This window comes from Oratosquilla oratoria, chromosome 14, assembly GCF_046742065.1.
Source record: "Oratosquilla oratoria isolate Oo_2021 chromosome 14, ASM4674206v1, whole genome shotgun sequence".
NCBI lineage: Eukaryota > Metazoa > Arthropoda > Malacostraca > Stomatopoda > Squillidae > Oratosquilla > Oratosquilla oratoria.
Window position 1 is genome coordinate 26,144,640 of NC_134790.1, and position 12,500 is coordinate 26,157,139.

The following is a 12,500-nucleotide window of genomic DNA, read 5'->3' on the forward strand; positions in this document are numbered from 1 at the left end:
ATAAGACTGTTTGAGATCTTTCTTGTTATGCCATTGGTAATGGAATCATTCTGATTTATATCAGATGATCTGGATGGATTGGTATTTATAGGCACTTGTAAAGGATCAAAACCTTTTTCTGGTGTGGCAATGGAATCTCATCATCTATGTCTGGATTTGAATCGACAAGTGCTCAAGTCCAAGCATGTGGTAATAATAAGAAATATTTAGATGTTCAATCCACTATATATAGATCCCAATATATATATTTTCACTTATTTATATATTGTATATTTATCTATTTATTTATTCATTTACAGTATTTATGTTGATTTTAGTAAAAAAAAGTTCAGGAATTTTAATAAGCTTGTATTTGTTACATGTGTTCCATTTTGTATTATGTTGTGTGCTGCAGGATGTGTGTATGTTTATGTTGTATGTTGCAGGTTGCAAGTTGCATTTTGCATCTATGTCTCGTTATTCACTTAGTTTAATGTTGCACCTTATGTGTTGTATGTCGTGCATTTTGTGTTGCCTTGTACGAGTTACATGTAGCTGGTTGTGTATTTGAATATATTTCTATATTAAGAAACAATTTCCTTTTCATCAGAGAACTACATTTTTATATTTATTTTATTTTTACATTTAGTTATTAACAAGTGCTCAGATGAGAGGGAGGGTGGGAGGGGTGTGGAGTGTATTTAGGGATGAAATGGGTGGGAGTGTTTTTATGCCTTTCCCTTTTTGGCTACCTCCCTTGGAAGGGGGAAAAAGCCTTGGTATATGTATGTATGTATTAACAAGTAATATTTCCACCAAACACTGTGGAATATATAATATAAATGTAGTATATACATCTATCTATCAAGACACAGTACATCCACAGCAAGGTCGTTTCACTTAATCGGCGACTCCCCCTCTCCGTCCCATCATGCAGAAAACGAAAAGACGGGGAGAAATCCCTTCGGGCTGCGTCAAAATATCATTCACACATAAACACTTCATACCCCTCCATCCCCCATCCCTCCCTTCCTTGCATAACAGCATCATCCATACACAGTCATTCTCCACTCATCCCTATCTCCTGCCTTCTCCCTTCCTTGCTCAACAGACATTCTCCTCTTGATGAGCGCCCCCTTCATCCCATCCATTCTTCTTACGAGTATTCTCGGTCGTCCCCTCAAGTTCACTTCCTCCACCTTCACCTTCCACACCTCTTTTACCAATCTTTCATCATTCGTTCTTACCATATGTCCAGATCATCCCAATATGTATAACAGATGGTAAATGTTTTGGTGCATATACTAATATATAATATTCTTCATACATATACTGTAGTTTGTCCTAGGATTCATGATATAGAGTATTTTTATACACACAAATTAATATATATGATTGATAATATATATCATTTTTATACGTATGACTTATCCCAAGATTCATAGTATATAGTATTTTTATACATGTAATTTTTTTCTCGGAATTTATTATTTCACCCTCAAACTGTGAACGAAACACATGAGAAAGTTCCACTCTTACCTCGATATAAGCAGTCTGCCCGTAGCACGGGCTTATGCGTGGAGAGGTTTATTGTTATTCTTGGCTACAGGGCAAATCCGCTCCTATGCGATAACTGCCGTGAGGCGATATTAGGATATTTCGTTGACGTCACGAGATGGGGTGGGGGATAGGAGATCCCCGGTTCATACACACGGCTGTAGAGCCGTGTTTGACCTGTGGCCCCGTTTATAGACTTTGTTTTGGCTAATGTCGCCATGTGATTTTTTCGGACGGAAAGGAGGGAAAGGCCTGAAGAGATTAGGATAGACTTGGTAGCCATGTAGTAGTGAGCGCTGAATCAATGGGTTGTTTCGAGGGAAGATGAGATAACTTCGTTTTTATGTTCTTCTGTTCTTAGGATTCCGTTGTGGTCCGATTCTGACTTCCCTTTACCCTCTCTCCCCCTTCTTCCCGGAAATTTAATAAAATCGCCTGGTGGAAGAAGCCAGAAAAAGGTCTATGAAGAACGTCGCTGTGTTGACCTTTGACCAAGGACGATAACACTGTGACCTTAGATCAACCTGGCCTTTGTATTCTCAACATTACTTCCTAGCCTTTATAGTTCATCAGCATCTGTTCTTCCCATGACTGCGTCATTCCTTTATCTCTTCTCATCGATTGGCCTCTGTAGCCTTAAGCCCGCTACACACTGAACCGATTATGGCCAACTGTTGGTGAATTTGAACAACTCGAAGAGAGCGTTGGTTACAGCATTCTAGACTTCCCTAAGAACGTTTCAACAGTGTGCATATTGTGTGTTGCATGTTGCGTGTTGTAGGTTGTATGTTGCAGGTTACATATCATGTGTTTCATGTTGCATATTGCATACATGTTGCATGTTCCGTGTACGTTCATGCAGTCGTGAATGAAGGATAAAAGACAAAACTCTTCATTGTGGTTTGGATGATGTATTTATTCTAGTCGATGATACACAGAATACAACTATGATGAATTGCGTAATTAAGTATCATAATGTCGGGGTTCGAGTGCCCGAAACCGAACACTTCGGAAGTAAATAACATATGAATATGAAGGGGACGGCGAGGACACTTTGACGTCTTCAAACAGGTTCATGAGTATCCTCGCTATAACCACCTGAAGTCTGAGGTCACTGAAGCCTGTACAGACTAATTTGAAGTTTGAAATGTAACTAGATTTCTTGAACGAGCAGCTGATTGTTCAATACTTCTCAGAGGGGGAGGGGGAAGGTGGGGGGATGCGTTAATAACTAAACACCTTCACTACAACGTTCCGTGTTTTGCATCAACAATCGTCAGGTAATTTTGCGAGTTTGTTTGGGGTCGGGTCCACTGCTTGAACACCATCAGAATCGATCGAGACCTCGAGCAGGGAGGAAGGAGATCATAATAAAATCACCTGACGTCAAGGTCAGCAACATCTGTACAGTGAGCCACAGCAAAGGGAGATTCATTGAGAAGATATGTCACACGAACATAAGGTGGGATAAAGGGCGTTCCCTTGACTGAATAAGATTGCATGACGACTCCCTTTCACCTCACCTATCTTAAGCCGATATTGGGTCGCCTCCCCGCCTGGCCAGAGCTGTCGGGAACCAACGTGACATACCCCGCGCCAGAGGATTTTATTCAGTCAAGATGAACTCTGAAGCATTAAGGAGTTTAAAACTATCTCCGTTGAACTATCTCAGTCAGAAACAGGAATTAATGAGATTTAACACTTTCCAACAAGGTGACTGACGTGCTTGTTGGATTATATTATGGTTAGAAACAGACCATTTTTGTAGCTATGCAGTGGACCTGAGTATGAAAGTTTTTTTTTCAATAACTGGCACCCCACTTCGTACTGATGTGTGTATATATAATATATATATATATATATATATATATATATATATATATATATATGTATAATATATATATATATATATATACATTATATATATATATATATATATATATATATATATATATATATATTCAAATCAGCTGTTCATCTCCATCAAATTAGACTGAATAGCTTATATAAAGGCGGTTGTCAGGTCAGGTTATTGCATTCCTGACCTCACCTAACCTTGCATAACATACCGGGTAGATTTTGTTCTGTCTGTCGCCAGGTGATTTTATTCGTGTTAAGGGGGCTACACTGAATGATAGGGATGAAGATGACAAAGTTCTCTGCCGCTAACTAGAACAAGAGTAATATATATATACTGTATATATATATATATATATATATATATATATATATATATATATACACGCAAATGATGTATAGCAAAGAACTTTATTAATGATATCAGATTCGTGATTGAGATGATGAATATCTGTCATGTTGTCATAAAAACACCTCCAAGCTACAGACACAACGATTAGATCAGATGAATTCGAACCTTATGATCGATCAAGAACGGTGAATGAATGAGGCCATACAGAGTTACACAATCGTGAACAAAACGTGTTTGTTATTGATCGAGTAAAAACAGGGTATGATGCGATCACAAACGAAAGGATGAGCTCGTCTGTGGTCCAGAGAAAGCGCGGGAGTGATATGTGATCGATCATAAGAACAGAATGGATCGATCATGTTTATGATATGTAAATCAAAATGGTGAGAAATAATTATTTTTTTATCTAAAAAATCACCATATTTGCGTATTACTAGGAGCACCACTTTGTGCATAACCATAAGTGCGGTAAAGAAAAATATATCATCTAGAAAAGAAAATGAGCGATAATTAGTGATAATACTCACGTGGAATCAATGATTTTCTCTAAATGTTTCGTTTGGTTTCCATCAATTACGTCAGGGGCGTTATGATTATTATGACTTTATCTAAATCATCTATTTATTTCTTTATTCATATTTATTCATGTATTTATTCGTTTAATAATTTGTTTATTTGTTGAGACGTTATGATAGGTTGACGCAGTTTTCAGAAAGCTTATTGAGAAATTAATCTGGATTAGACTCAGATAAATTCACATAAAACTTTCTCTTCCCACCTACGTCATACATTTATTTTTTCTTTATTTATTTTATTTTATTTATTTATTTATTTATTTATCAACAACTGCACACGAAGAAGGAATGGCTGAGGTTGCTCAAGTGGTTGAAATAAACGAACGAAAATAATTACACAAATACGAAAGTTTTCCAGAAAAGGGTACGATCCCACAGTCATCTTAGCGATGACGTCCATCAACCGGAATTCAAAACCAAAAATCAATTCTGCCCTCCTTCTGGGAGTTTTTGGCAATATATTTTGCAAATGCACCAGATCATTTGCAACCATGAAATGATACGTTAATGGGACAACCATTTTTCATTATTCTAATTTTTTTCCTTAATCTGATAAAAATAATAATAAAATAATTCTTGGAAAGGTTAAACAAAAGATATGTTGTAGCAAATAAACCGTTTCCTCAGTCGTTTGTTTATAAACATAGGGTTGGGATTGGTAACCCCGGTTCGGAGTCGTTCGAACGATCCCGAAGAGTGACTGTGAAAACGGCCGCCACGATAGTTGGACCGGCCATTAAAGATGATACAAATCTCTAGGCAGCTTCAGGAGGCCCCGTTTGACCTGAGGGCCCCTCTTCGGCTGAATGAAGGCGCTTGGCAGAATAAGATAAATAATATGCCACAGGGTAGGGAGGGCTGAAAGACGAACATTGTCCTAATGTCCCCCTCCCCTCTCCCTCCCCCCCCCACCCTTGTCGATTACGTGACAAAACAAAGATAGGACAAGGGAAGGAAAAGTGACGAGAAGTAAAGACCAGAAGAGAGAGAGAGAGAGGAAGAGAGGAAGGAAGGGAGAGAGGGAGAGGGTTCGTGTCTGTATGTTTTGTCAATATGGTCATGGGTGAAGGGGATGAGGATCGAACGAGCGAGATGATGATATGAGAGCTCCTCCTTCAGGAGGTAGGGGGAGTGGTGGTGGGGGTGGGGGGGAGGGATGGGGGGGGAAGTAACGAACTAGGTGTGGGGGGCATGGGGCAACGCCCCTTGGGACGTCCTTTTGTTGTTCTCCGCAATGGTGGTCTTGATCCAGGATTCGAAAGCGTCTACTCGAGTGTAAACGCCGGGTATGTTCCTCCTGCCGCAGCCGATGCCGAAGGACACGACGCCCACTTGGTACCAGTGACCCTCCTTCTCGCACACCAAGGGCCCGCCGCCGTCACCCTGCAGGAGAGGAAAGAAAAGAAAAAGGGTGATAGGGTGTTGTCTACATGCGATTAAGAGCATAAGAATGAAGGAGACTGCAAGTTCCGTGTTCATTATCACGTCTCATCATCACTATCCACAAAGTTATCTCATCTTCTCTTTAAAGCAACCAATAGTTTCAGCGCTCACTACTACATGGTTACTAAGCCTATACCATTCGTTAACCATTCTCTATTGGTAAACCAGTATTACATGTAGAGTGATGTGCACGTGCCATTTGTCAACTCCGCTGGCATCAAAGCCAAAAAACTCAGCGTCACCACCCAGCCTCACTCAGCTCATCACACTTCACCGGATCACTGTCGTCGTCGATCAGCGACCGACCGCCACAAGTGTGTCTGTCCTAGATTACCTTTGGTTTGGAGATTGGGGGAGGCTACCCTCACCAAGAGGGGAAAATTAGTAAGTGATGAAACAGGTGGTGGTGGTGGTGATGACGATGAAGATGAAAAATGGTGATGAGGGCCATGGTTTTTATTTATTTATTTATCTATTTATTTATTTATTTATTTATTTATTATTATTATTTTTTTTTTTTGTCTTTGCTACGGTTCCTGTGATTGTTATATTGAATTTAATTCTCCTGTAATTTACGTTTGTCTTTCCGGCTGACTCGACAGAGGGATTGATTTCAAAGCCAAAGACTCCAGCTTTGATCCTAAATGACGTCACATCAAAGGAGGGGGATGGGGGGGGGAATCTACAATACCTCTTCACTCCAGACTCACCGTATAACTTGATTCGTCAGTACCCCTAGCGCCTGAAAGAAATTTATTTCGTCCTAACTTTACCTCAGGATCATTGACGCTTCTCTGCACATATACAAGAACAAGAATATTTGTGGAAATCATTAATTATATGAGTCACTTTAACGTCGCGAACTCCCCCTATTAGGAGGCTAGGACGATGCTCCTTACAGAATACTTTGTATCGTGGAATTGAATGAAACATACCCTTGGTCCAACTCGCTGGCGGCAAAGTTCGAACAGTCGTTACCTAGACCTCCGCCGCAAGTAGTGACGTTCTAACCCTTTGGGCCAACGAGCATCGTTTTGTGGAAATCTATATGTCTATACACCAAGGGCTTTTTCCCCCTAATAAGGGGGGTAGCCAAGTCAAAATGCGCGTACCCACACACACCCATTACGGAGCTGCCTACTGTAGGCCTTATGGTCTCTCGCAGTCTCCTTTATTCTTATGTTATGTTCATTCCACTCCCACTCGCCACCCTTTCTTCCCTCTCATCTTAGCTCCTCGTGGATGAAGGGTCATCCCTGTCATTCTTTTGTGGAAACAATTTATATAAACACAATATATATATATATATATATATATATATATATATATATATATATATATATATATATATATATATATACATATACATCTTCGTCTCGACTTACGTCACACGCGTCGCGTCCCTCAGCGCCGGCGCAAATGGCCGACACGGGGAGGGTGTAGGCGGGTCCGAACTGCTCTCTGAGGGCGTTCTGACACGTCGGATTGCTCCACAGGGGCACCTGGATCTCCTTCAGCACCACGCTGTGGTCAGAGGCTGAGGAGGAAGAGGAGGAGGAGTCATAGCGTGTGAGTGTTAATTAAATACAAGGGTCCTCGCACCCCCTTCTTTGGGTTAAGGGGATTGTGTGTGTGTGTATGTGTGTGTGTGTGCGTGTATATATATATATATATATATATATATATATATATATATATATATAATATGTGTGTGTGTGTGTGTGTGTGTGTGTGTGTGTGTCAGTATGTGTGTGTGTGTACGCGCGTGTGTATGTGTATATGGTTTCATATCTGTTTACAGTTATGGATGTGTGCATATGCGAGTGTACATTATGATCTGTGTGTATGCATGTACATGGTCACATATCTCTACGGTTGTGGATGTGTACATATGCGTGTGCTTGTGTGTACATACGAGTCAGACATTTAAGAATAGCGTATCAATACATATAATTTCCATTTTAATAGAATAGAAATAGTAGTTTGTAAAGGGTTTTTTTCTCGATCTTTTGACATTTCAGATAATCGTCGTTATACTGTAGGGCACAAAGCTAAGAGATTCCCCATTTTTTCCCAAAAGTTCTTAAAGAGTGATATAGATCTCTTGTAGACAATTTGGACTGGAGAAGTACTGTACAATGTAGATTTTTTTAATGCAAGCTTCAAAGATAAATTAATTCTAATTTTTTTTTCAATTGACAGCGTTCATATCAAATAAAAATTAATTTTTCAATTTGATTTTGTGCAGTTCATACCGTTTACAGTGAGCATAGCAGCTAGGGCTTCTCTATACTAGATACATGTATATATTCATTTACATAGTAAAACTAAACAGTGAATTCTTGGATTGGCTCTTGTGCCAAGGCAGTGATGCTGGCATTAGGCCCATTTGCTTTAATAAGCCTTTTACCCCAGAACTATAGATATTCATGGAGAAGAAATGACAAATGAGAGATTGGGTGGTGGGAGGAGTGAAACGAAGATGATCCAGGAATTGATTTACTCTAACGTTGAGACCAACTTGGTCGTCTTCAATTGGTCGAAACGTTAGAGTAAATCAATTCCTGGATCGTCTTCGTTTTATTCCCTCCAATCTTTCATAGACATAAAAGAAAAAGAAATATATATACACATATATAGAAAAAATAAAATAAAAATGTACATACACATGTAGAAAACAAAAAAGAGAAGGAAAAGAAGAGAAAGAAGAACCTGATAAACAAAACAATAGATTGAAAAATCAAATAAAAGTAAGATGAAAAAAGAAGTGGAGAGGAAGAAGATAACAATAAATAAAAGAATAAATAAATCAATAAAATAGGATGAAAAAAGTGAATGAAAAAAGAAGTAAAAGAAGGTGATTATAATAAACAAATGTAAAAATGAATAGATGAAAATAAGTGAATAAATAAGTGAAAAGATAAATAAGTAAAAAGATTAAATATATAAATAAATGAAAAGATAAATAAGTGAATGGATTAAGTAGATAAATGAATAAATAAATGAAAAGATAAATAAATAGATTAGATAAATGAATGGATAAGTGAAAAGATAAATAAATAGATTAAATAGATAAATGAATGGATAAGTGAAAAGATAAATAAATAGATTAAATAGATAAATAAATGAGTAAGTGAAAAGATAAATAAAATAAAATAGATAAATAGATGAATAAACAAGTGAAAATATAAATAATCATATAGATTAAATATATAAATTAATGAGTGAATCATTGAATGTTGGTCTGGACTCACCTTCGTCCTTCCTGCCCCACCCGGTGACATAGCATGTGGCGGGCGAACCCTGGACGAAATCCTCATGCTTGGGCATACACACGGCGTCGATGTTCTGGCGTCTCTTGGCCGACTGCTCTAACTGCAGCAGGGCGATGTCGTTGACCAACGTCGCGTTGTCGAACTGAAACCAAATTTCGAAAGTGAGTAAAGAAATATATGTATACTAGCCAAATCACCCGCGCGTTGCTGCGGGCAAATGCTGATTATTTTAATTTTGATAGAATTTGTGGAGAAAAGTTACACGTATCAACATAACTCAGTGGAAAAAGTAGCGCATGAAAAATATGAAAACAGTATTTTTCTAATGTACCAATTCAAAATAACATTATTATTATTACTATTATTATTTTTAAGGCTATCGACCCAGAAGGGGATCATTAAGTCTAGTGTAAAGTTGTTCAGTGTCTACGTTTTTTCGTTTTCTTCTATGATCTCGAGGATATTACCGTCCGCGAAAAACTAAAATGAAAATAACCAATATTTAAACATTTGGTAAAATTATACAATCATTTTACATTTACATACTTTCTCCATACAAAGGCTATCATATTTTGTGGCAACATTAATTTCACAAACATAAACAATATTTATGAACACATACAGTGGTTTATTTAATCAAAGTAATATTTGTCACAAAATGCCAATCGTATAAGGGGACACTACAGTAGTGGCGTGTTACCATACCATACCCCTTTAGCCCTTAACCCTAGCCAAAATAATATTTTTTCGGAAGTGAAATATAATTATCCAAGTAGCTGGAGTGATAGGGTATCAGAATATATATAGTTATGGGGGTCTATCTCCAAAACCCTAGGAGGAGTTCGTGAACAAACAAACAAATAAACAGACAGAACCTACTACTTTATCATAGTAGATATCACTGGTAAGAAATGTAGTAACACATTTGTAAATCACAACTAACACCACAGTCGGATGAAAGTAAGTTTCGCTTACTCAACTCTTTCTTTCGTCCAACTGTGGTGTTAGTTGAGGGAAAAAAAAAAATATATATATATATATATATATATATATATATATATATATATATATGTGTGTGTGTGTGTGTGTGTGTGTGTGTGTGTGTATAATTTAATTGAATAAAATAGATAATAAATAAACAAACGAGTTATTACATAAATGAAAAATACGCGAGTCTTCATACGTTTTTTTTTTTTTTTTTTACGGCACTACAACGGACCGAAGAGTCATTCATCTCATTGCAACTCACTGCAATTATATTCGTTCATTTGGTTAATCTGCACGAATTAAAGTCCTATTTGTCCCACGTCAGGCCCGATATCAGGACGCAACGACGACACATAATTAAGTAGTAAAAGGCGTTCCCTTAACCGAATAAAATCACCTGAAGGGAACCAGAATAAACGCAAGAGTGCTGTAATTTCCCAACTAGGAAGACACTCAAAGGATTATGTTAATCTGATACTACAATAACTGGTTTAAGTGACGTAGTTTATTCATTACAAGAGCTTCATAAAAAGTCTTAAAAAGTCATAAAAAATTTTTAATTTGATTGGGTGTCGCTATTCATCGTAACTCCATTTCATTCAAGGGCCCCCCCCTGCCTCCCGCCACCCACCTCATCGTCGTATGACTCACAACGATAGTCCATCGGCTGCTTACGACCTGTCGTAAATCTCGCTCGTTATCTGTTTCTCCTTATCTCTCTCTCTCTTTCTCTCTCTCTCTCTTTCTCTTTCTCTCACTCACTATTCACTATTACCTCCTTGTGCGTCTCAAATGAATATAATTTTTTGTTCATTAACAAAAAATGTCGATCGTAAATTTCTCTCCTCATCTTTCTCGACATCATTGCCTTGTTGTATTGGGTGGTGAAAATGAGGCCACATTTTTCAATAAAATCTTTCAAAAGTTGAAGTTCCTCTTCGTCGTTGACGTTTACAAAGATGTCAAATTGAGAACAGCATATTTCAAGTTTACCTATTTCCTCAAAGGGCACATCTTCATTTATACTCATGAATAAATTGACAACCAGTTCTCCCACGGAAAATCCACGTGATTGGCTGCCTGTGTGTCTGAGTAGGAAGTTTTCCCTGATATGTCTTTCGTTGAAGGTGACAGCGAATCTAATATTTTCAGTATTCTTGCTTGTATTGTTAGTCTTTCTTATTATACTTTTTCTGAGTTTTAGGCAGTTCGCACACCGATGCAACCGGTTGCATGAAACCAGTTGCCTACGACGCCGCAACCAGTTGCATTGATTCCATCTTTGAAGACACTATCGCGGCGAGTGTGGCACTAAGGAGACCCGTCTGCTATAAAGTAAAATAATAATAATAATAATAATGATGATAATAATAATAATAATAATAAATAACAATTATAAATATGATTAAATAAATAGTAATAATAACATAAAATAAAATAAAATGCGAGCGATCGGTTTCATGCCTAAAAGTCGGCTTCATCTTCACTGAATGCAGCAAACACGGCGTCCTTCCTTTTCCAGACCTCTCCCGAATGAAACCATCCTACGGAATGTCGATGGATGGAAGATTTCAGTGCACCATGTGACCACTCCCCCACACCTCGTTTATAATTTCTCATTTTATTCAGTTTAATACTGGTAAAGGTTGGCGCGGTCATGCGAGTCATGAAATGGTATGAAAGAGGTCTTTGTTCAGCAGTGGACTTAGAATGGCTGATTGATTGATGGTTTAGTGAGACAAGAGTCTGAAACGTCGTGTTCATATTCTTTTACATCCTAGTAGATGAACACTAAGGAACTCTCACAACCTGATTGTTAGTCAGAGAAATTTAGGCAGAAAGATTGAAGATACAAACAAGAAAATGCTTTATTCGCTGTCACTTTCAACCAAAGATACATGTACTTGTATAAGTATAAACATATGTACAATGTATGTATAAATATATGTGTATCTATTTGCATATATATGTATGCATGATATGTTTGTGTGAGCACGTACTGTATAAATACCTGCGTATAAATACATATGTACAAAGGTGTAATTCAAGATTTTGTAGACATTCCCTCTTATACTGACATTCTTCCCGACCCAATCGTGCTCCTGGCTCAGGGAGAGAGAGTAATCTTTGCTCAACACATCAGGAACATTCTCGCACACTTGCATGCAATGATGGGCATGCAACTCGCGAGCGCGCGCGCTCACACACGCACACCTACATGCAAGCGAATACACCGCACGCACGCACGCACGCACAAACATAAGATTATTTATGTGTTTGCGTGTGTATTGTGTTTTTTCCATATGATTGGTTATGTATCGGAATTTTTTTTTAAGTTTACGAATTTCTTTGTCTATGTATGAAAATATAAATGGTAGTATATGCGTATTGTACATATATTTGCATATAAAGTTTGGCATCATATATATATATATATATATATATATATATATATATATATATGTGTGTGTGTGT

The 12,500-nt window shown here is 37.8% G+C and overlaps 1 protein-coding gene across 1 annotated transcript in view; it reads right to left on the bottom strand.

Moving 5' to 3' along the window:
- Positions 1–4,161: 4,161 nt before the first annotated feature.
- The window catches only part of LOC143032815 (chymotrypsinogen A-like), a 210,906-nt gene continuing 202,567 nt past the window's right edge, over positions 4,162–12,500 (bottom strand). Inside the window, exons 6-8 of the mRNA XM_076197891.1 lie at positions 9,018–9,180; positions 7,149–7,300; positions 4,162–5,703 (exon numbers count right to left, since the gene is read on the bottom strand). Coding sequence (XP_076054006.1) covers positions 5,497–5,703; positions 7,149–7,300; positions 9,018–9,180 — 522 coding nt within the window. The 3' untranslated portion in view covers positions 4,162–5,496. The remainder of the gene's footprint in view (positions 5,704–7,148; positions 7,301–9,017; positions 9,181–12,500) is intronic.